This window comes from Pelophylax lessonae (genome assembly GCF_965119305.1).
Source record: "Pelophylax lessonae genome assembly, chromosome: 2".
Classification (NCBI taxonomy): domain Eukaryota; kingdom Metazoa; phylum Chordata; class Amphibia; order Anura; family Ranidae; genus Pelophylax; species Pelophylax lessonae.
The window spans coordinates 393,615,537-393,642,018 of NC_138769.1; the positions used below are offsets into that span (position 1 = coordinate 393,615,537).

Consider the following 26,482-nt stretch of genomic DNA (forward strand, 5'->3'; position numbering starts at 1 on the left):
AATCCATGCTGATTACTACTTATAATACCGTTTTCATTACTAAAGTCTTGTATGTGGTCCCTTATCATCCCCTCCAAAATTTTGCAGACTACTGATGTTAGGCTGACCGGCCTATAGTTACCCGGGATATATCTCGGCCCCTTTTTAAATATTGGTACCACGTTGGCTTTTTTCCAATCAGCTGGCACCATACCTGTCTGTAAACTATCCTTAAAGATCAAGAATAATGGTCTGGCAATCACCTGGCTGAGCTCATTAAGAACCCTTGGGTGCAAGCCATCCGGTCCCGGGGATTTATTTATGTTAAGTTTCTCTAGTTTAGCTCTAAGTCTATCCTCTGTTAGCCATGGCGGCACTTCCTGAGGTGTATTATTTAGTTCGGCCTTACAAGCTGGGTTAGTGTAGCCCCCCGATTCCTTTGTGAAGACTGAAGAAAAGAAATTATTTAACACTTCCGCCTTTTCTCTGTCCTCAGTGGCCATTTTTCCTTTATCATCTTTTATGGGGCCAATGTGTTCTGGCCTCGCTTTCTTACTGTTTATATACTTAAAGAACTTCTTGGGGTTATTTTTACTCTCCTCCGCTATATGTCTCTCGTGTTCTATTTTAGCCGCCCTGATTTCATCTTTACATTTCTTATTACACTCTTTGTAGTGCTTAAATGCTGCCAATGACCCCTCAGTCTTGTATTTTTTGAAGGCCTTTTCTTTAGCTCTAATATACATTTTTATGTTGGAGTTTAGCCACCCAGGGTTTAGTTTTGCTCTTTTAAATTTATTTCCCTGTGGAATGCACTGGCCCACCCCCTTGTTAAGTATGCTCTTGAAGCACTCCCATTTTTCCTCCGTGTTCTTTGTTCCCAGGGTTCTATCCCATTTGATATTTTCTAGCAGCGAGCGCAGTTTAGGGAAATTGGCTCTTTTGAAATTCAGTGTCCTTATATTACCCCTGTGTTTCCTATTACTGTAATTAATACTGAAACCAATTGACCTATGGTCACTGTTCCCTAAGTTGTCCCGTATTTCTATATCCGTGAGCAGGTCTGTATTGTTGGTAATCAGTAGGTCAAGTACCGCATTGTTTCTTGTCGGTGCATTCACCACCTGACCCATGAAATTGAACATGTGACCAGCAGTAGAGGACTAGAAGCTTCTCCTGCTTATGTTTCCCTGCAGACTGGCTCGGAAAGATCTGGGTTATGTGACAGCTGTATATCCCTTAGGAAAAAGGTACTTAGATGTCTTTTTTTTTTTTATTAAAATAATTAGTGCCATCATCCTCATACAGAAATAGAGGGGACAATGTAAATTAAACAATGTGTGTTTAGTATCACTTTAAGCTCCCATCTAGTAAAGCTGAATATATATCAGAATGGAAATGTTGGCTGCCACTTTAAACAAGCGGTCAGGAAACTTCTGCACAAGTTCAAAACAGCATTTCCATTAAGATCTGTTTTGAGCCTTTCCATTTATCTGATCTTAAATGTTGGTCGGTATTGCTTCTTCATCTATTTGTACTGGATTAATGAGTAAAGGAAGTCTTGAAGGGTTGCATACACTGATCATCCATAACATTAAGATCACTGAGAATTAAAGTGAATAAAATTAATTATCTTGTTACAGTGACATCTCAAAGTCAGTTAGATATAATAGGCAGCAAGTATGCATGCTGTCTATGAGATAAATGTGTTGAAAGCAGAAAAAATGGGCATCTATTATGTTGTGATTGGAATTGCGTAGCCGCAAACTGCTCAGGCTGTCCATGCTGATTCATGTCCTCAGCCAAAGGCTCCTACAATGGGCATGTGAGCATTAGAACTGGACCACAAAGCAACTGAAGAAGATTGCGTAGTCTAATGAATAACATTTTCTTTTACATCATGTGGATGGCTAGAAGTGTGTGCCTTGTTTCCCTGGGAAAGAGATGGCACCAGGATTCAGTATGGGAAGAAGTCAAGCTAGTGGAGACAGTGTGATGCTTTTTTCAACGTTCTGCTGGAAAACCTTGGTCCTGCCATTCATGTGGATGGTGCTTTGACACATGCCACCTACCTAAACATTGTTGCCAACCAAGTACACGCCTTCATCTAAACGGTATTCCCTGATGGCATCGGCTTCTTTCAGCAAGATAATACACCTTGCCATACTGCAAAAATTGTTCAAGAATGGTCTGAGGAACACAACAAAAAGTTCAAGGTGTTGACTTGACTTCCAAAATCTCCAGGTCTAGTGTTGTCCATGCCATGGTGGGTCAGGGCTGTTTGGTTGCAACAAGGAGACCTGCTACATATTAGGTTGGTATATGTTTATTGCAGTATAAATTATATGCAGCTCTTGTTATTTTAGTTAACCCTGTCCCTTCTGGTCTAAGATTCTATAGCTAGTTTTAGCTCAGGGCTAAAAAAAAAAAGCACAGGCTAAGGGCAGTTTAGGCTTCTGATGGCCCAGTAGGTAGTTAGAGGCAAATAAGAAGTTACTAGAGACTAAGAAGGAGAGTAAATAGGCTGATTATGAGTTCCAGTATAACACCACAGTTTCTGCTGGTGAGAAGCTGCGCTCCAGGCTGGCTGGAAAACAGTTGCAGGATCTCTTCATTATCCCTGATCCTGTCTTCAGGTCTTCAACACCAAGAAGGATGCCACATTGTGATTATCCTCAGGATTCCCTACAACTGGACTTTGATGCAACATTCATCGGGAGGTGTATTTATTAGGGACTACATACTGTATATCCAATTGTATGTGCACAATTCCACCAGGACTCCTGTAGGACCCTTTGTTGATATTACCTGTTTGCACATTGGATGTATTGGACATTGGATGTATGTACTGGTATTAATCGTTTACTATATGAAACTCGTATTATTTCTATACTGGTGTGCATCTACTGTATATACTTATGGTTAATGTTTAATACTGGCTGCAATAGTTCCTTGGCTTTCAAATACGTTGCTTAGAGAACTGGTTAATTTCCAGGTAGGAAGGTAATTCCTTTGTTCAGAGGCCATGTCCTTTCAAACACATTTTTCCTTAGTAAAGGTTTTGGCTCTCTTAATAAAATTACAGGTTTAGTGCAATATCCGGTTTGGGGAAGGCCATTTATTATAAGCCCCCCAAAAGAAGGCTACACGCTGCTTCTTACTGAACTTTTGCCACCTAAATGGATGCCTTATTAATACAAGCTTGGATATATAGAAAAGAAGTTGCATACTAGTGAAGTGAAGTCAGGAAAAATCTTCATAAATACCCCTGTATCTGTCTGTTCACCAATCCAAATATATGGTATAAATAATATGTTTTCTGCACCTTAAGCTGAACTCCTGGTATGCTGCTAAGGCACTGGGTTCGATCACACGTTATCCACGCTGTTGACCACACCCACTTCAATGGTTGGTCTTTGATATTGTAAGTTTATAGTTACAGTATGTGCAATATGATGTATTGTTATTATATTATTGCTATTCTTAAAAATTGATATGTAATAACTGTTGTTCCAGAATATACCACCTAAATCAGTATTCTCTAAAGATAATTGGCATCGAAAAGCATTGCGTCTTCACTTGCAACACACAGCTTTTTGCTATAGCTGATGTTAATTCCAGGTTGGTCTTTTGTACAATTTTTAATCTGCAATTATGTTTTGTACAACTATATACATTTTATTTTTGTCTAACAAAATTGCGGATTTTAATTTTGTGGTTTTTGGGTGCCTAAAAATTCTCATCCTTGCAGGCCATCTACTGTTCTAGGAGGGGAAATTTGGGGGGAGAATTTGTGCTAAAAGGGAAGGAAATTGGAGGAGGGGGATTTGTGTTAGAAGGGTTATTTTGCAGGGGATTGGTGGAATTGGGTAAAGGTTCGCCATATTGTGGGGAGAGGATGTGAGCAAGAAAGGGGCATTGAAGGTGCAAAGATTTGTTCGGGGAGAATTTAGCTTACAAAGGGAATTTATGCTTAGATGGGTAAGTGTAAAGATTGGAGTTCAATCATTTTTTTTTTTTTGGGGGGGGGGGGGTTGTAGGCAGGGCATTGTTTATCGTGAGAGAGGGAACAGTTTTTATCTCTGCCCTGAGGACTAGATGGTCTTGTTTGGGCTCTGACAGTCAACATGCTCCCTGTAAGCAATTCAGCACAACTGATTGACTCCTTGTGCTGCTTCTCCTTCTCCCAGCTTGAGCTCTAGTGTACAGGGTATTTGATGGTGCTGATTTAAAGTGGATGTAAACCTTTACCCAGTGAAGTTAACAGCCTCAGATGATACACAGAGATGAAACAAATCTCCCTACATAGGTTTTACATATATATCTGCTGTCTTCAACTTCCTACACTCTTTAGAAAGTGCAGATTGTATTACAAATATTGTTTCCTCCTCCGGCAGTGGGTGTGGAGTCTGGGCATATATTGTGTGAGAGCAGATTGGAGGAAAGGCACACCCCCTCCCCTCCACATAGGCAGAGGAATGAAGAAACTTGCACAATTGCAGTCTGCTTATTTATCTCTAAATTCCCTCCCCGAAACAAATTTCCAGCTACTTTTATCTCCTGTGTCGGAGAGCTTGTCAGAAGTTTTCATTATCACGCTGATAATAGAGAAATGGAACAGCAGAAAGACATGGCACTTAGGGCTTTGGAGAGAGATAAGTAAACACGACAGATATATGTGCCTAGGTCAAATTCCATGAATGGGGTTTACAACCACTTTAAGTCAAAAAGTTGCATTAATTAATACAATAAATTACGTATTCATGAATACAGAGCTGTATTGTATACAATGCAGAATTTGTTTGTTTTTTTTTTTTGCTTGGAGTTTAGTTTTAAACAAACAGTTTTATTCTAAGTAGATTTAAAAGTGTTAGAAGACATAAATAGTAAAGTGACCATCATACCATGGCAGCCAATGTTACCAACTCCAACATAATTGCTTGTGCTCCTAGCTCCACAACACTAATAAGTCCTAAAAAATAAGATAAAAGTGTCAGTAGTTGGTCAACTGGTTGGTTGTCATACAACATTCAATTACTTGACGTGATTAAAATAATCTGAGGAGCACTGGTGGCTGATAAAACAGGAAATAACAGTCAAAATGATTCTCCACACAGAAACTTTTAAAAAAAAAGTTAAAGTACTACTATTATATAATTTTTCTTTTAAAGACAAATAACCAGTATAACCAGTAACTTTACAGATCTATAAAGCCTGCTGTGGGCTGTTCCATGTAGCTGCCGATTCTTCTGCCTCCCCCTTCCCCACCTACACTGTTATAGTTAGAGCATCCTCTTTTCTTGCTAGCTGTGCTGTGGCTCTGTGTGAGACTTCTCTCCCCAGCTCACCCCTGCCTTTCTGGCAGCAGAACAAAGGACCAATCAGGGAGTAGAAGGGCTAGCCAAGCAATCTCATAGGCTGTAATGTAGAGCGCTTGGGATTATGGGAGATGTATTCCGAAACAGCATCTCTATAATGAAGGAATTGACTTTCTGAACTACAAATTTAGATAGATGCTGAGACTCAGAAGGAGCAGGAGGAAAAAGACATTGGGCTGCTTCTTTGCACACTGGGACAGGAGAGACTGCTGCACTCTGGAAGATACCTGCAGAACTGCAGATCCTAATAAACTGGGTGACACCAGGAGGAGTAGAGTGGATCTTTTACTGCTCTGCCTAGGAAAGTTTGTGGCTTTTGTGCCCAGGATCCTGAGGAGTAAGGACTCAGTCTTCTCCTCTCAACCCAAGAGCCAGTTATAGAGGGGAACTTGATTCCAGACTAGGGAAGGAAGCGCATGTCCAAGGCTAGAGTGCTATATCCACAGGCACTCGCTTTGCAGTACGGCTGGAACACCAGCATCAACAGCAGATGAAGACCGACGAACCACACAGAGCAGGTTCACCAGTCTTCCTCTGCATCTACAGCCATACAGAGCGGGTTCTCTGAAGTCATGCCATCAATCCATGAGAGGCCCCTTTGCCGTAGGGACCCACACCTGAAGCGCAGGATTGGTAATAGGGTTGCTGTTCTGAATTACCCAATTAGCTCAGATCCACTTAACCCATATGTGCACTTGTTGCTTTCCCTTTTCATTACTGGTAAGCCTTGTTCAAGTAAATCCTGCCAGAGTTCTTCTATCTGGAAGCCACCGAGCATCCCCATTAGTACATTACCAAAAGGGCCCCAACCATGCTGGCAGAAATACCAATTTTTTTCTTTGCTTTTGGAGATTTTTCCTTTCCGTTATTGTATTTACAAAAACTTTAGCAAGTAAACAGAGCTAAAGAGTGTAAGGACCCAGGACATACAGCAAATTGAACTGAGTTAAAATATTTATAGAATGAAGAAACCAACCTGCTAAAAAGCTTCCAATTTCATAGCTCCACCATTCAACGCAAAGCATCAGTGTGCTCGGTATAGCAAGGCTTAAGAATATATCCCACTCCTGAAGACAGTCTGTGGACCATCCTGAGAAGAAAACATTTTCAAAACCAGCAGTAACATGTATCAAATTATCTAAATAAGCATAACTGTTGATATAAAATGAATATAATAACAGCATTGCAGCATTGTGTTTGAAGTGTCCTAAACCTTTCATTGCCAAATATGTAACCTTAAAGTAAACCTCTGCATTGCCTCTGCAGTCAAACCAGTTATTTAAATTTACCTTACTTTGTTCCCTCCACCATTCTGTTTGACTGCCAGGAGTGAGGACAGGAAGGTAAGTGCAAGATCCAAGGCAAAGCTTGGCATGGCAAGGCTAAGGAGACTCTGCCCATTCTATTTGCAAGTACTAGGTGCCTGAACAACCAAGAACAAGTGTTGTCATTTAGGACATTAGATCATGAATCACATGTTCTCCAATATCTAGAAATATTGGGTATATTTATTCACTCTCAGGGATTGAATAATGGGGGATGAAGAGAAGGTGGTGTTGGCAAATGCACAATTACAGTGAACCTGTTGCTTTGATCTGCAAAACTACAATGGTTTTTGATCTATGTTTGTTTTATTATGTTGTAATGTTTTCACATTTATAAATTATTTTCATTACTTTGGGGCAGGGAAGAGGTGGTCAATACTTGCAGGTCAGGAAGCGGTTACAGTAACATAAACCTATTGCTTTGCTCAAAGAACATTTACATTTTTTCAGTGCAACTATGTAACATACCTCCCCATGTTTTCACATACACCTTTTTACCAACTATATATAGAAAAATTGAAAATGACATTGCCCACTGAGAAACTGTGTTTGCCAAAGCTGAACCTCTGAAAAAAAAAAAATATATACAATATTAATGTATTGCCAAAGTTAAAAATTCAGTATTTTCATATGCAAATATCAGTCAAATCACTATGTAAATGCAAAAACACATTTGATTATAGTAGATCCTGAAGGAAAATGCAAGCTAAACTTTTACTGTCCTGGCACCTTCCCCCTTTGAAAAAAAACACCTAATGTTAGTAATTCTAAAATGTACCTATAAAGAAAAATTTAGATTTTTACTTATTTTTTATTTATTTATCTTTAGTTTATTTTATTTTTTTTTCTATTCCAAACCAAAGTTTATTAAACAAAGTAAGAGGGAATAGGACAAAACAAGGGTGGGGTATACAAAATCCAGAAGGAATACAGTATTTTAGTTGCATAATCTAGCCTATCTTATGGCAATTAGATGTCATACGTTGTAGAAAATTAAAGCCACATAAAATAATAAGACAACAGTTCATATGGTGTGTATATAGGCCTGTGTACTCAACAGTACAGTACAGGTTTGAGCAGGGATTTGCTTATGGGCTAGTGATGCCAGATTCGTTAGTGTGCCACGGCTCTATACAACAGGTTCTCTATGATTGTCGCAGAGAGGTCCACCATCCTAGACCTGCCCGCGACCTGCATGGGCAAGCCCTGGATGATGAGAGGAGTACTGCAAGATGTAAGAGGTTCTGGATTTAAAACTATAAATCTTTATTTTTGTTTTTTTGTTTACAAGTACATTTTGGAATTACTAACATTAAATGATTTTAGAAAAGGAGAGGACCTAATTATATTTGTACCATAGATTCTACTGCAATATACTGTATGCTTTAAATATTAGTATTACAGCATCTTTCAGATATAACACATACATTCAGAATAAAAGCAAGCATGGCTGCCTGTATTATTTCTCTACACCTAGTTTGTATTTGGTAATCAGCGCATCACAAAAGGAATAACTGTAATAAAACGTTACTTCATTTGTTTCAGAAAAACATCTATCTATCTATCTATCTATCTATCTATCTATCTATCTATCTATCTATCTATCTATCTATCTATCTATCGTGAATGTACAATGTATATCCAAAGTGCTACGTAAATTGACATCACTATATAAGTACCTGAAATAAGATAAAATAATTATTCAGTGAAGCAGTAAGAGGCCCATGGTAACCGTGGAGGAGCTGCAGAGATCAACAGCTCAGTTGGTAGAATCTGTCCACAGGACAACTATTAGTCATGGAAAATTTCAAGGGCTTTGAATACTTTTTCAAGGACTATGAATACTTTTTCAAGGCACTTGATCTATCTATCTATCTATCTATCTATCTATCTATCTATCTATCTATCTATCTATCTATCTATCTATCTATCTATCTATCTATCTATCTATCTATCTATCTATCTATCTATCTATCTATCTATCTATCTATCTATCTATCTATCTATCTATCTATCTATCTATCTATCTATCTATCTATCTATCTATCTATCTATCTATCTATCTATCTATCTATCTATCTATCTATCTATCTAATCTATCCATCCATCTATTGTCTGCAATACTGCTTTCATTTGTGAAATACCTTGGGGATTTTTTTTGTAAAATGATTGGTATTAGAGTGTTCTCAGTGTACCAATGAAACTTAAATATTTGTGACATACTTACTCCACTCCCATCTTAAAGACGTACATGAAAATAGCATTGATAACAACATTGATGATGTTTACTGCTATCCCAGTAAAAAACTGAGGCCATATAATACCCTAGAAAAGGAAAATGATTGTTTGTGTCATTGTACATGAAAACAAATTACTTTGTTTTTTTCTTATATAAAAAAAATTATTTAGTACAGCAAATTACAACCCATAAGACAACTCACACTTAAGTTATAATTACTGTAAGTTCCAAAGAATTTTAAAACATCAAAAATGTGAAATACAAGATACACTCTATGAAGCGCTGCATGTACAGTATCTCACAAAAGTGAGTACACCCCTCACATTTTTGTAAATATTTTATTTTATCTTTTCATGTGACCACACTGAAAAAATTACACTTTGCCACAATGTAAAGTAGTGACACACAGCCACATGTCTAAACCACTGGCAACAAAAGTGAGTATGGGCCCAATTAGCTATTTTCCCTCCATGGTGTCATGTGACTCGGTAGTGTTACAAGGTCTCAGGTGTGAATGGGGAGCAGGTGTGTTAAATTTGGTGTTATCACTCTCACTCTCTCATACTGGTCACTGGAAGTTCAACATGGCACCTCGTGGCAAAGAACTCTCTGAGGATCTGAAAAAAAGAATTGTTGCTCTACATAAAGATGGCCTAGGCTGAAAGAAGATTTTCAAGACCCTGAAACTGAGCTTCAGCACAATGGCCAAGACCATACAGTGGTTTAACCGGACAGGTTCCACTCAGGACAGGTCTCGCCATGGTCGACCAAAAAAGTTGAGTGCACCTGTGCAGCAACATATCCAGAGGTTGTCTTTGGGAAAATTGACGTATGAGTGCAGCCAGCATTCCTGCAGAGGTTGAAGGGGTGGTTGGGTCAGCTTGTCAGTGCTCAGACCATACGCCACACATTGCATCAAATTGGTCTGCATGGTTGTCGTCCCAAAAGGAAGCCTCTTCTCAAGATGATGCACAAGATTGCCCACAAACTGTTTGCTGAAGACAAGCGGACAAAGGACAAGGTTTACTGGAACCATGTCCTGTGGTCTGATGAGACCAAAATAAACTTATTTGGTTCAAATGGTGGCAAGCCTGTGTGGCAGAAAACAGCTGAGGAGTACAAAGACAAGTGTGTCTTGCCTACAGTCAAGAATGGTGGTGGAAGTCTCATGCTTGGGGGCTTCATGAGTGCTGTCGGCACTGGGGAGCTACGGTTCATTGAGGGAACCATGAATGCCAACATGTGCTGGGACATACTGAAGCAGAGCATGATCCCCTCCCTTCGGAGACTGGGTCGTAGGGCAGTATTCCAACATGATAATCAACATGATAATCAAATACACCTCCAAGACAACCACTGCCTTGCTAAAGAAGCTGAGGATAAAGGTGATGGACTGGCCAAACATGTCTCCAGACCTAAACCATATTGAGCATCTGTGGGGCATCCTCAAATGGAAGGTGGAGGAGAGCAAGGCCTCTAACATCCATCAGCTCAGTGATGTCGTTATAAAGGAGTGGAAGAGGACTCCAGCTCTGGTGAACTTCATGCCCAAGAGGGTTAGGGCAGTGCTAGAAAATAATGGTGGCCACACAAAATATTGACACTTTCACTATTTGGACATTTTCACTTAGGGGTGTACTCACAGCAGTTTAGACAATAATGGCTGTGTGTTGAGTTATTTTGAGGGGACAGCAACTTTACACTGTTATACAAACTGTACACTCAATACTTGTCACATGAAAATATATAATAAAATATTTACAAAAATGTGAGGGGTGTACTCACTTTTGGGAGATACTGTATAAATAAATCAATAGTCACCAAACTATATCTGCTATGTGTAAATAAAATCAAAAACACATATTACCCAGTAAAGTATATTGTGAATTCCATGGAAAACAAAGTTTATTCAAAGTATACAAATAAAATCGTTCATCCAACTTCAATAGAACATTCCAATAGCTATTATCCACAAGTGTATATTCAATTGGCAATATTTTTTGTGTAATCCCACTCCAGAAGTGCTCAGTGAGTGCTCAATGCCTCCACCTCTTAGACAGAGACTCACCAGGTAACAAGGTTTCTCTCTTATTAAAGATCGGCTTGTAGCTCACACTGTGTGGCCTAGGAGTGGGTTCGACAGAGCTGTGGATCCTGTCCTGGTTAGTGAGAGATGAGCGGAGTACAGAGTGGCCAGCTTGGGATGCAGTGATTGGATGTGCCTATGTTACATGCCTTTTTTTGTGAGTAGTTTGAATCTGTTTTTTTTTTTTGTCTTACAGATTTATACTTTTCGGTTATCTTTATTCCCTGTTTGATCTGGGGTCTATGTGTGGGGGGCAGAGTTGGAGACAGCATAGTCTGCAGGAGTAAAAGCCTATAATAAAAGATAATCCAAGAGTTTAAATATGTAAAACAAAAAATACTTTATTGACAGATTAAAACTCCTCACATAAATAGGCATGTACCATAGGCACATTGAATCACTGCATCCCAAGCCAAACACTCTGTAATCCGCTCCTCTCTGATCTGCAAGGACACACAATGTGGAGGAGAGAGAAGGAAACAGCACAGTCTGCAGGAGAGCGAACATATAAGAAGGAATCATCATTAGTGTAAAGCACTACATGTTGATCTTTAATAAGAGTCATTGTCATCTGGTGAGTGATGGAGACATTAAGCACTTCTGGAGTGGGATTACATGAAACTATTGGCTACTATTGATTTATTTATATGCACAGCACTACATAGAGTGTATCTTTTATTCATTATTTTGAAGGTTTTATGTATTGGGGGGTGTTTAATGTAGCAGCAGTGTGATTATTAAGAGTATGGTACATAGTACAGTTGACACATGGTGAGAAAGTGAAATTTGGAGTAATTTTTAGGAGCAAGGAGTAGGAACGAAGCATTTTTAAAGCATGTTTGCATGTTTTGTGGCATGCTTTTCCATGGTTCAAAAGACTGTACAAACAAAATAGGAACAACTGAAAAAATTAGAAGAGTGAACAGATGCTGGAATAGCCAAACGAATTATGATGTTTAGGTGAGTATCTAAGGTAAGAACATGAACTGTTACGGGGTTAAGGACCCTAAGCACCAAGGCAGAAAATTAATCAAAAGCCTATAGCCAAGATCTGTTAATTATGTTCAGAGTTGTATAAAGTACTCGAAACCCATACTTGAGTAAAAGTACAAGTGCTCGATCAAAAAGGGACTTGAGTAGAAGTGGAAGTGCTCAATCAAAAAGTGACTTGAGTAGAAGTACTAAAGTATTCAAAATTTTTTGTACTTAAGTATTGCAAGTAGTTTTTTTTAAAATTTTGCTACTCAAGTACTGAAAGTAAAAGTACCAGTAGTTTTGGAAAAAAAATTGCTACTCAAGTACTGAAAGTAAAAGTACAAGTACTGTGTTATGTAGTTATTAAAGAAAGAAGTCAAAAGTTTGAACATCATATTGCTTTTTATTATTTCAAATGCAGCTTTTATTTATACATACAGTAGCATTTATTTTCGTATGCGCTGATAATACACATGTTTTGAGCTTCATGAAAACTGCCATCTACTGTTCTGGCACTGGTAATTTTTATAATAGTAACGAGTAACTATGCAGCACAAAAAAAAAATATCGGAGTAGAAGTATTGAAATCATCGAAAAAATGTAGTGAAGTAAAAGTGGAAGTAGGAGAAAAAAATTATACTCTAGGAAAGTACAGATACCGCATTTCGGTACTTAAGTACAGTAGTGAAGTAGTTCTACTTAGTTACTATCCATCTCTGATTATGTTAATGCTAAATATCAGAGCTTTTATGGGAAAAAACATATTTTATAGTTTCTATAATTTTGATCTATGAGACCAGATTTCAAAAAGGTCAAAGCACAGCGCCAGACTAAGTTTAACTTTCCCAACAGATGGAAAATGACTCAATTTGGTCTGCAAACAAGTTGTGGACAAGTCAATTAAAGACAAGGACACTTAAGGCTCCATGCACACTGACTTAAAAATTGATGCTACTACAGGCGTTGTGTTATGCCTGTAGCAGCAGCTCAGTGTTATCCTATGTGTCCAGGCACATTAGGACAATTAGAGGCATATTTTGAGCTCAATGTTTGGAGGCAGAAAAAAAACCTTCCTCTTTGCGTTTCTGATTGGAGCTCTCTGGCAGAAAAAAACGCTAAACTCTCCTAAACCTGTCCAAACTCTGTACAAAAAATGCCCTATATGAATGTTTTTTTTTCTGCCAAGTGAACTGATATTTTTTTTTTTTTAAGCCCAGTGTGTATGGAGCCTAATGCCTCGTACACACGTTCAGATAATCATACGATAAAACTCGCCTTCGACCTGATCGCACGATAATCTGATCGTTAGTACACAGCTTTCGACAGCCGATCACGACAGTTCGTTCAACAAAATCCGAAGGGACAAACAGGAAAACATCTGTTGTACGATAGCCTAGCAAACGACAATCCTTTAATCAGTAAACTATGCGTCCGCTAAAAATCAATCGTCAAAGACCGCGCATGATCAGAAACACTAAAATAGCACGGAGAAAGCCTGGCTGCCATTGTTTTTGTTTTGCACCATCTGATACGTAGCTACGCAACCAGGAAGCTTTTCCAGAATTGTACAAAAAAAATCCTACATTTATATGCATTGTTGAATTCGATATTAGTATCATGCAACAAAATGTGAACGATAAGTCGTCCGATTATCTGAACGTGTGTACGAGGCATTAGTCTCAGAACAATTGGGTTTCTGGTATTTATACAACACCTGGAACCAAAGATCTGGTCAATGTTTAAAAGAGCCTTCAGGTCTTACAAATGTGTATTGTTGAGGTGGTCATTGTTCTCAAGCTGAAGGTCTTTGTGAGAACTTGTTAATCAAAAGTCAACATGGGAAAGACTACTAGAATCTAAAAGTGGCTTTCAGTTGAAGGGGAAACAAGTTTTACTTTTCAATATTAAAACAGAATAATTCAGACCTCATGGATTATATTGTGAATGCTAACTTTAAAGATGTGGACACTTTTTAATATTGGTTATCACTAGTGATGAGCTGAACACCCCCCTGTTCGGTTTGCACAGAACATCTCAAACAGGGGAAATGTTCTTGCGAACATGCAAACTCCATTAAAGTCCTAATTTTAAAGACTTCAATGCAAATTACTGGCCCAAAAAAGTGTATGGGGACCTGGGTGACATGAATCAATGCAAAAAATGTTTTTTAAAACAATTGTTTTTACAGGAGCAGTGATTTTAATAATGCCTAAAGTGAAACAATAAAAATGAAAAATTCCTTTAAATATCGTGCCTGCGGGGCCCCCTTAATGTGCCTGTACATTGGCGCATTTGTGCAATGTTTCTAGCCTGCTGCAACAATACTGGTTCATCATTTTTGTTCGTCATTTGATGAACGAGCAAACAGCCAATGGTTGAAGCTCATCCCTAGTTATCACCATGTCTATAGATGATTGTAATCCTGATGATCAAAATAAAATGTATTGTAATATTTTCTAAAACAAAACTTAATACTTCTGGGACATTTAAAAAAAAGACTAAAAGAAGACACTTCTCATCCTATCTAAAAAGGACTCAGCCTTCATATTATCATCTTTATGTTTGTTTATATTCATTATCAATATTGTTTGAAATGTGTTATAATGTAGCCATACTCAAGAAGTATTTTATAGTGTGAAAATTATATTATGTATATCATTATTATTTATTAATGCCATCTCTGTAGCTAAAAGTTTCCATCTAAATGCTGCTACAACCTAAAGAGTAAACCCAACAAATTAAAAGGCTGCCGAATAATGCAACATTTTATGTTCCCAAGTAAAATAACATAGTTTAATCTGTATAGAAAAAGGTTTATTTATTATATTGGACTAGATTTAGATTTCACAGATAAACTCAAGATAGATATTTCTAGTCCCGGAGTGCCACCCAGTAGCCAAGTGATCTAATGCTTGGACCTGCCAATGAAAAATAAGTAAATAATATCAAACACACACACTGGGCAGTTTTTGAGTTGTATTATTTGCAATCTATATAAAGCAAGGGGAAAGACCTCATCTTCAAGAAGAGAGATCACACACCTATCATCTATGAGGAACATCCATCATCAGACATATCAGGACCCACATCTTCTAGCATAGTTAGACACCATTTTGGGAAGACATCTCCACCTATTGATCAGCAGCCTTTGGGTCTGGTCAGCAGCGATTTTCAATATTTGGAGAGTAACTATAATGTATTATTTTCATGGTAATTTGTGTTGCTTAATTATAAGGTTAATTGCAATAATCCTTGCAGTAATTTCAAATTCCTCTACTAATAACATAAGCACTAGAATTAGATAATTTTTTTAATTTTAATTTGTATTTCCTTTTGGCTGTATTGGTGCAAACTTTTATGTATTTCCTCCCTCTGCTTTCTGCAAAAGAATAACTGGTGGAATGCATAAAACTCAGAGTATTGTCTGCCAGGTAATTATAAATGGTTATGCTGTCTACAACGGGAAATTACTTAAATCATTTAATTCAATATATAAACCTATGTGTTAGTGAGATATTTTAAGTAATTTATTGTGCATCAAATTTTAGTTTCTATGTCATACCTTGATTTCATTGTTATATGGTGCTTGTAAGTGACTTATTGTAAATAAACTTTATTTATTTCTATAGTCTACTGTCTATACCTACCCCTATCATGTTGTGTCAACCAAATAATTTCTGCATTGGCAAAGAATCTAATTATATATATATATATATATATATATATATATATATATATATAATGTTTGTATTGGCAACACGGTTGTTCTTAAATCGATTAAATGATCAATCTAGCTGACAGAAAATGAATCATCATAAGCACAAATACAAATTTAAACTTTTTAAATGGGGGAAAATGCATGCATGAAATCAATATGTTAACTAAGACATTTTACCTGATTTTGCAAATATCTGAATTGCAGCTGATAAAGAAATACTGCCTGTAGTGAAAATTAGAAACATATAAAGTACAATTTAGCACATACACAGTGGAAAAGAAAGAAAGATTTTTTTTTGCTATCTGTGACCCTATTGGACAAGATTTCCCATCACTTTCTGTCCAAGTGACGGTGTTTCCTGAAACAAAAATTGAGGGTAAGGGCTCATGTCAACAAGGAATGTTTTCCTGTATTTGACATTCATTTGAAATGCACATCAAATGCAGGTCAGGGCAAATAAGATACTGTAAAATATATTTTTTCTAAGGTCCACTGAGGGACACCGGAATTTCAGAATTTTTAAATGTTTAGGAGACATTCTGATGCGTAAAGGAGGTTTGGATACCGGCAAACAAAAGGTCAGCCTCTGAATAACCTTGGCTTTAAAGCAACAAGCAGTAAATAGGGCTAACAAACACAAAGGAATGGGACCTGGGTCCCTCAAAAGGCTTTAAGAAGAAGATTTTACAGGAAGTTCATAAAATCTTATTTTCTTTATTGGTCATTGAGGGACATAGGAATTTAGGAATTCTGAAACAGTTGGTTCTGCAACAATCAGAAAGATCAATGCCAGAATCTGAAACAGAAGAGGTGAAATTCACAACAGGAGAAGAGAACTTCTAACGATCCAGGGGAAGCTACAGAGGATCGACCTGATGCTCAGACCAGGACAAGACTTACCGGCAAAGGGGATGACTACCTTGAAGGACACCAAGTCCACACGAGAAGAAGCTGTGAGCTATATCAACCACCAACAGCTAGAGAAATATTCAGTAACTACTCAAATGGGAAGAACAGACCAGCAACAAGAATAGTTAAAGGGAACATTGGAAGGTTTCCGAACTTTAAAACAGCTTCCTAAGAGAAAACTGGACAACAGAATTAATGGTAAGACCAGCAGGTCTATGGATGACAAAAGGCTCAGTTTTTAAACTTTTGACCTTAGACATCAGAGAAGAAAGGCTCTTAGAAAGAGCAGTGAGGTCTAGAACATGCATCCAATTTCATAGGAAATATAAGAAAACAATCTAGCAAAATACCCCAAGGTGGATAGCATTAAGTAGTTGGAGACCACCCCAATGAAACCACCTTAGAGCAGGATTTACCCCCCCCCCCCCTATCAACTTGTACTTGATGTATACAGTGCCTGCAGCCTCCAAAAATACCCACTACAGCGCTTATCATCAGAGGGGATGGCTGCCCAAATATGGTTTTTGCAACTGCCCCCCTGATGATGTGGCACGTGTGTGTAATCACAGGGCCACTGCACAACCCAGTAGAAACAGCTGCAGCCCCTGGTGATATCAGGAGAAGATGGTGGCACAGCACCTGGTGTGCTGCAGTGAAGCAGCAGATCTCTAGAGAGAACAGCTGGATAAGCAGATTTGTAAGTAGGTTTTTTTTTTTTTTTTTTTTTTTTTAACAGGGAAAAAAAGGGAGGGTGGGAATTAAGTTCCTCTTTAAGCCTGAGACTTACCAACAAAGGGGAAAAGGGACCCCCAGACTTGGCTTATATTTCATGGGGACTGTCTGCAGTAGAGTTGCAGCATTGGCTGTCTGCTGACAAGCTAAGGGAACATCAAGACCTCCAGAGATAATTTCTTCTTGCCATGAAGGAGATAAAACACATTAAGTGCACAAATCTTCCTACCTAGAATGGGGACTACAGGATGGAAGGGTCCAGAAAACAAAAGCAGTGCCTTTAAAATAAACCATGCTGTGGAGAATACCATGCTCGCAATTGTTCAGCAAAAGAGCCAGTTCCAAGCTTTTCTGTAGATGAAAGTCTAAAAGAACCAAAGTGATGTCCAACAAATTCCAGGTCAAGGGACCTACTCACAGTGGGACCCCTTAAATCAGTAGGCACCAACTGTTTTGTGGAAATTGACTTGAATCCCAGCTATGTGGACAGCATTTGAAAAGTTGGGTCCATGTAGGAAGTTCTGGCTATCAGTGTCCAGAAGACTGACCCTTTTTAAGAAAGGTCACCTAAGCATCCTACAATGGAGAAAAGGGTGCCTAGCTAGACATAAGGTCCAGTACTGTTAACAACTACAAGGGTACTGCTAGGGGAAGGAGCAGTGCAAACTGGTCTCAACTGGTTATGTAACTCAGAAGGTCCCTCTGGGGAGAAGGAATTTTAAGGATCAGCATTATTTGACGATACACAGTTACCCTGACAAGGAGAGAGAATACCCTTTATAGGATAACTCCTGAGGAAGCCTGATTAATGTTAAGGCTAAGGTGAAGTGGAACAAGAAACAAGGTCCCTGTGATGATTCCATAAGCCCATCCCCCTCACAATTAGAAAACACCACCTAGGCATTCATTTAACCCTTTGATCGCCCCTGGTGTTAATCCCTCCCCTGTCAGTGTCATTACTACAGTAACAGTGCATATTTTTAGCACTAGTTACTGCAGTAATGTCACTGGTCCCCCCAAAAGTGTACAAAACGTATTTAGGTGCGCGATCTGTCCGCCGCAATGTCACAGTCCTGCTAAAAATCGCTAATCGCCGCCATTACTAGTAAAAAATAAATACAAATGACATAAACCTTTCTCCTTGTTTGTAGACGCGATAACTTTTGCGCAAACCAATCAATATACACTTATTGGGATTTTTTTTACCAAAAATATGTGGCAAAATACAAATTGGCCTAAAATGATAAACAAATGTGATTTTTACTTTTTTTTTTTTAATTGGGAATGTTATATAGCAGAATGTGAAAAATAAAAATCGCACAGCTGATCAAATACCACCAAAAGAAAGCTCTATTTGTGGGGAAAAAAAGACATAAATTTTGTTGGGTACAGCGTCGCATGACCACGCAATTGTCGGTTAAAGTAACGCAGTGCCAAATCAAAAAAATTGCCTGGTCATTAAGGGGGTAAAACCTTCCGGTTCAGAAGTGGTTAATGATGGTACAGACAACAATAAAAACCCATCAGGGGCTATAACCCCTATAACCTATTGTAGTACAACACCTTGGTTGGAACAACTTCAAAAAGATGCAAATAATATTTACCAACCACAGTGATCGCACCCCGCTTGAGAAATCAGTGCACTACAGCAAAACCAAATACAAGGTACATTTTTAAACAGGCCTTAGGGATCACACCCCTACAAAGAGAAATGTGATGTGAGTAGGCATTCAATAAGCACACCAATATAAAAATAAAAAAACACATAAAACAAATACAATGTATGCTGTACAAAAATGCATATCAATTCCATTTACATACTATTATTTATGACTCTAATTGTGTCAGAGGGAGAATTTACAGGAGCGAATGGGAACCAATAGCTTCTACAAAGAGCGGCTGTCTGCTCTTCATGTACCTAGCCTGCTTTTAGGTGGAGTTTTTCTATTTAGGCTAGGATTAATATACTTTGGTGAATATCCACGCCCTTTACTGGCAAAATTTGGGTAGTGTATCAATTTATCCTGCTCGTAATATTACTAGGCAGCAAGTACAAGTTAAGCACAATAGACCATATCAATGCCTGAACAAATGGTTTCTGCATGTCTGTGGGTTTTGGAACCTGCAAATAAATCCCTAGCCTGGTCATTGTTCATGTTATTTTTCTGTCTGTGGCCTGCTTTTAGCTGTCCATACATGGATCAGCTTCTGTACAACCACTCTGTCAAATTTTCCCTGCTTGATCAGCACTGCAGGCTAAAGCCTGCAACGATGATCTATGTATTCTGATGGGGGGGGGAGTCTTCCAGCTAACAGAATACAATGACACAGTGGTGAGGATTCCCCCATCCCCACATTCAGGGTCACTGGTTAAACAAAATAAAATGTACTAATTTATGGGCTTCCTTAATCTTTTGCCTGAACACCATCTGCCCTTATCTATGCCTGTCATTCAGGTCTAACTGAACATTGCCTGCCCTTGGTGAATTTATAAAACATGCTCTTTCCTAACAATTAGATACTTCACTTAAGACTTCTTTGCAGCTACACCTATAAATACAAAGCAATTATTTGACCTTTCTCCTCTTGGCAGGACACCCTTGTTTTAGGAGAACAGAACATAACTTACAGGTAGACCAGGTAAAAAGATCATCACATATTTTTGTGTTAACCTAAAAAAGAATATATGTGTTTTATTAACATATGGATAGTTTATTCATACATCTATTAGTTTATTCATACATCATACATCTATCTATATGGTTATTTTTGCTTTTCCTTACCTACTAAGGGCTCTTTCACACTGGCAGACTCCGCCAGCAGGTACACCTGCTTAGCAGGGGATCTCTCTGCTGATCCCCGCTGAGCAGGCAGATGAGAGGTCCGTGTCCACTCTGCTGATGCAGAACGGACACAGACACAGCCCGCTTTCCTCTATAAGCGGTCGGCTGTAAACAGGCCGCCTGTCCATTTACATCCCACTGTCATCCGATCATCCAGATGGATGGGTAACGAATCCCCCATCCATCTGTTTTTGGTAGGTAGGATCGGATCAGATGTCGATTGGTCTCAATGCATACATGTCTGTTGACGTCCGCTGCTCTATAAAGGGCAATGGATGGTCCGATCGGATTTGCCTAAAAAAAGATCCAGATCGGTCCCCTGTGTTAAAGGGGCCCTAGTGTGTAGCAGTGTGCAAAACAAATGTAAGGAAGAATAAGTACTCAAAATACACCTCTGATTCTTAGTATGACAAGTAGTTAAACAGAAACATTGCAGGTGGAATTTCAAAACTGATCTCAACAATGGATAAATGCATGGATGTCTGTGCTACAGAGAATGTGGCAGGCAGAATGATTCTCATTATGTTACAAAAAAGGGAGTAAATCTCCACAGAGCACTGAAAAGTTTGGAAAACTGAAGCAGAGAGGCCATATACTAAAGGTTCATCAGAATTCACCCATGATTGATAGTTTGTAAAAACCTCAAAGTTTAAATACATGTTGATTTCCCGTAAAGCAGAACTCCAGTTTATCTATTCTTTGGTTTTTAATTTGAATAACTTGTCCAGCCACTAAAATGAAATGCATTAAATGCATCTAGTGCTTCAATACTAAAGCTGTCTCCAGTGCTGTCAATGCAGAAACTCCACTGCCAGCCTCTTCTGTATTGAATCATGGAAAGCATAATGTATACCACTTCCTGTGAGCCCAGGCAGTTAAGGAGACACCACCATGGGATGATTTACCTAGTCAGCCTGGGCTCATAGTACAATAGTTCAAGGAGCTGCACTGACATCATAACATCAGAATTCTTCTGCAGGGTTGAATACTCCGCCCCCCCCCCTCATTGCCATCACAGTGAGAGGAGGATCCTATTGGGAGGATCTCACGTGACCTGCCACAAGACCCAAGGAACGGTGTATAAAGGTATTTTTTATAGAACAGCTGCCGAGAAACAGGGAGTTTTCTTAAAACTGGAATTCATTTTTAATTGTTTCATACATATTGTTTGTTAAAGGGAAGAAGAAGAAGGAGATAACACTAACCTGGCGATATGTGGATTCTGTTTGCACAGTAGCAATGCCTGCTCTGTATTAATAAGTATAGCCCAGCAGGGGAAGCAGCACAACATTAGAATAAGAATTCCTCGTTGTAGGATTGTTCCCACTCGCTTCAAATTCTTGCTGCCATAGGTCTGAAAGAATGAGCATATAAATACATGATTATAATTATCTTGATTAATATTATGCTACCTAATTAATGGAAGTTGATGCAAAGCTGTAGCCAAAATGGCAAAATACACAGTTGATATACAATCCTATAAACTGCTTTCAGGGTGACACCACCATTAATACTTGTCAACTGAAAAGCACTATACACACATTAGCATGTTGCAGTGCCATTCATTTTCAATGGTACCCTGATGCCAACTCTGACACACATATATTGAAGTGTACCACAACACATGGTAACATAGTACTGCACCATATGGTGTGCTGCATGGCACATGGCAGATTGTTTGTTCCTTCTGGTGTGTTTGCAGCCCATGGGTTTGTATGGGCTGCCATGATGCAATGCAAGTTAGTATGCAACAAAATTCATGTGAGGTAAGCAGTGGTAATTGTGGCTTTAAATTTCAAATTTAGTTTAATCCTAGTCTTTTGACTAAAATGCCATTTTAGTTTTAGTAATTTGCAATTGTTTTGGTTTTAGTCATATTTAGTCAAATAGCATCTGCAGTAGATTTTAGCCTGAGGAGGTCTAAGGAGGCCTTTGGTGCACAGTGCTCTGGTCCTCTGGATGGTCGGGACTGTTGGGACTCGGGAGGCCTGTAATGTACAGTGCTCTGTCTGTACTGGGTGAGTCTATCACACTCTGGTCCTCTAGATGTTCGGGACTATTGGCAGAGCTCCAAGGAAACCAGAATTTAACGTGGGTAAACATCCATCCCTCACATTTTCGTTCTGTTTTGTCAATTGACAAAAATGTGGGGTCATTTTCATTTCGTTTTGTTCACTCAAAATATGCCGCTGACGAAAATGATGACAGAAATGTTTTCATCAACGAAATTAACACCGGAGGTAATGCAAGGCTTCAGAGCAGGCAAGTCTGAATGGGCCCTAACGGCAGCACCTGCCTGGCTGAGAAGTGCAATTGAAATTATAGCTGAAGATAATTACTTTAGCAAGTGAACTAATTTTCGGATATCTATTTGAGTATTGCATTGTTTGTCCAAAGTTCTGCTTGAATTTAGTCATATTTGTATGTTGTATACTTTATGCTTTTAATGAACATATAGAACAGAGAGACACTAAACATATAGTTCAGCAACTATAAGTTATGTTTTAAACGTGTAACATAATAAATGGGTTAGTTGCAATACAGTTATGCAAGTATTATATTCTCAATGCAACCTAAATATGACTATAGAATAGCCTATATATGCTATTAAAAATATTGTACAATCAATACAGCACACACCTCAAAATCTACAGTCTACACAGTGCAAAGTAGACAAAAAAGAATACCCAATATCCAATATATAATCAATATGCAGCACCTTGTAAATGTATTTAAATGATAAGTTCTTGGGTGCAATGCCAGGTTCCTTCACTCTCTCCTTTCTGCTTTCTACTCATACCTTTGTATGAACATTATTTTAGAAAGTTGGAGGAAGTGTGAATGAACTACCAGTGAGCTCAATAGAGTCCTCATAGTTCAATGAGAACCACAAGCCGTCTGCCTTCTTCATTCACAGATTGTGTGAATGGATGAAGTGGATGTGTAGGCGGAACCCTGCCAAGCTGCTGATTTTACAATGTGACCATAGGTGCAGGAAAAGGAACCTACTGTCCTACTGTCATGGGAAGGGGGGGAGAGATGGGGGTGCTGCATAGTAACATATTACATGTTACACCCTAAATACGGGTGTATGATATTACTACAGGTAAACTTATCCTTTAAAGTTACTTGCTTGTATCCATACAATAGTGAAACACATTAATGTGAAATACATTAAAAAAAAAAAACACTCTCATAAAGTAAATGATTAGGACAGGAAAACTGAATCTTTTAACACATTGCATTATTCAACCTGGTTACAAAATCTAATCTGATACAAAAGAGACACATAATCACAATGTCACTAGAAAATCCAAAAATAATACCTATAAACCAAAACAATACTTATAAAAGAAACAAAAGAAAAGGAAAAACACTGTAAATAACATATTACATAAATACATGTAAATCAAATCCTTGTTTAACCCCTTGGGTACAATAGTATCCAACTGAGAAATCCACTTAACCTTTCTTTCTTTTAATTGTAACTCTCTATTCCCCCCTTCTCCTAGAATATGATCAAACACCATAAACCTCAATGTTTCTGCCATATGGCCACATTTTCTGAAATGTTTAGCTACTTGTAGTTAAGACTAAGGCGATTGTATTGAAGATTTATTTTGAAAAAACATTAAGCCATCACAATTTCTCTTACTTAGTGGTCTGCAATGGATCAACCAGCACCCCGACTGGGTACCTCCATTGACGGATGCTCCTAGTGCTTCCTGAGGGCTCCAACCACTCCACCAGACACCATAACTGCCTTCGACCCCACGAACCGCTGCAGCCTGGTTGGGGTCTAGCCGTCTGCTACCCATCCTGGACCTACGACAAGGCTCCAGGTTCCAGTGGGTGAACCTCTCTTTCCACAGAGAGTGCAGCAGGACAAGCTCTTACACAAGCTCTTACAAGAGCTTAATGATTATCCAAGGAAGTATGAAGGACATAGCAATCCCTTGTATCATATTCCCCCAATGAGAGACAGGACTGATTGAGGGTGAAGTATATCTCCACTCTATTGAACAAGAAACATACTTTTATACAGTTTTCCCCCACAAGGTTACCGCCCAGGTGGACCTTGTTGAAACCAGGCCCTGACATTCACAATCCAATGAAAACAGAGTGTTACACTCCCATACAGTGTACACAAAGATATACACTGTGGGAAAATCCCCCCTCCCCCTTAGCAGCCAATCCACATACACATATACTGTACATCATATAATAAACTTATCTTAAGGCAGACAGAACAATGTGAGGTCATTAACATTTAACAATGAGACAGGCACAATCCACATTCCCTCCCAATAGAAAAACAATAGGGAAGTCTGCCAATGACAGTCTGTGTGTCTCTCTCACAGCCCAGCACACAGAATACGCATTATCTAGGAGGCAGACTTCATGGCAATGGTCTATAACAGTCTAAGTCTCCCAGTGTAAAGTGGGAATAAATCTTCATATTTCTACATGAAGATATTGCTGACAAATATTACTGTCCCATCTGAAGCAATTCAAACCATTAAGTATCTGATCCTCACCTCCAGTGACATTCTCTGTTGGCCATACATGGATCAAAATTCATGTGGTTCAGCAGGAATTGGCCTAAATTCGATCCATGTATGGCCATTCATGTTCATTCATGTTCATGAGAATTCAATCTACAGCATCAATGGACTTTTTATGAACGGACTGGTTGGGAAATCTCTCCTGGACCAGCAAATGCAGCCGATGGGCTTCAGTGCTGATCAGTGTGATCCTGACGGTAGGAGAGTCCTGTTGTCAGGATACAAGCACACAGCAGGAAGGATTTTTTTGTTCAGCCTTCTTGCTGAATGAAAAAAAATTGAGTAATATATGGCCAGCTTAACAGTCATTTTTACCAAAAAAAATCATGACCCATGGAAATTGTATACAAGGGTATCCGCATTCATGTGTGCCCAGGAGCAACAGTGTTTCTAAATACAGCCTTAATGGAGAAAAAGCCAGAGAAATCAATCATCAGACTGGTTAATATTCCACTGGACTGCAAACCCCGGAGGGTAAACTATGTATGGCTAAACATATATCTGGGTAAAAGGTAATAGAATAATTAGCTAAAAAGCATAAAATCGAATGAAAATACCTGGGACATCAGTGTATCACATGCAGCACTCATTCCAGAACCAATTGATATACAGAATATATTTATAACCTGTAAGCAAAAGAGATTGGTGAATCATATAGACTTATACAGTATGTATTGTACAATGTAAAGGAGCTGTAAAGATTAATAGACAAATACAATGGTGAACTTGCAATAAAAACATACAGGAATATTGGAATAATATTGCATAATAATACAATGCATTCATTTTTCTCCTTGTGTGGTCATAAAACGTATTTCCAACCCCCCCACTCACCACTGATTTACAAAGTATTCAAAATCTGTGTGCAATTATCTTTGCACTACCGTAAACACTACTAACACTCCACAGGAAGTATATTAAGGAGAAATTTGAGATTTAATTAAAAAAGAACAAAAGTATTTCTAAAAATATGAACAGCTGGGTTACTGGGCATAGAAGAGATGTATCTGCACACCTTGTTTTGTAATGCTGGGCATGTGTACTCTGTTTCTATTAACCACTTGCCCATAGCAGATTTACTGATGCCGGGCACCAATTCTGTGCAGAATCACATAATACTGTATATGTGTAATTCTGCTCTTCCTGGTAGGGGATGTGCTGTTTCTACTGTGATTAGTCAAACCAGAAGCTGATCAGTGGGTGCTGGCCAATGGATGTCGGCCGGCACCCACTGATCATTGAGGAGAGACACAGAACAGAGCTCTGCCAATGTTCTGACAGCTGGGATGTGGGGAATTTTCTTTCCCTGTAAAGCAGGGGAAAAAAATCCATTACATCCTTTAGTAAAAACAGCACAACAGTACACAAAAACACTGGTTAGGCACACATTTAACCCTTTGATCACCCTAGATGTTTAACCCCTTCCCAGACAGTATCATTAGTACAGTGAAAGTGTAGATTTTTAGCACTGATCACTGTATTAGTGTCACTGGCTCCCACAAAGTGTCAGTTAGTGTCAGACTGTTTGACGCAATATCGCAGTCACTAATCTCCACCATTACTAATATGAAAAAAAAATTCAGTATATAGACACCATAGATTGTAGATGCTATAACTTTTGTGCAAGCCAATCAATATACATGTAGCACCCTACAAAGTAGGTGCTAGGTAAAGTATAGTGGGCCCTGGCAGGGCCATGATTTTCAGCTGGGCTGTCATGTCTCCCAGGTGTA

General features: G+C 38.7%; 1 protein-coding gene across 1 annotated transcript in view; it reads right to left on the reverse strand.

The window, feature by feature from the left end:
- Nucleotides 1-26,482, reverse strand: part of LOC309546396 (multidrug and toxin extrusion protein 2-like) — a gene marked incomplete at both ends in the record, with an annotated part of 154,418 nt that overhangs the window by 52,720 nt on the left and 75,216 nt on the right. The window contains 8 exons of the mRNA XM_082246055.1: nt 4,884-4,951; nt 6,334-6,447; nt 7,151-7,248; nt 8,910-9,007; nt 15,878-15,922; nt 19,971-20,013; nt 21,390-21,538; nt 25,307-25,375. Coding sequence (XP_082102181.1) covers nt 4,884-4,951; nt 6,334-6,447; nt 7,151-7,248; nt 8,910-9,007; nt 15,878-15,922; nt 19,971-20,013; nt 21,390-21,538; nt 25,307-25,375 — 684 coding nt within the window. The remainder of the gene's footprint in view (nt 1-4,883; nt 4,952-6,333; nt 6,448-7,150; nt 7,249-8,909; nt 9,008-15,877; nt 15,923-19,970; nt 20,014-21,389; nt 21,539-25,306; nt 25,376-26,482) is intronic.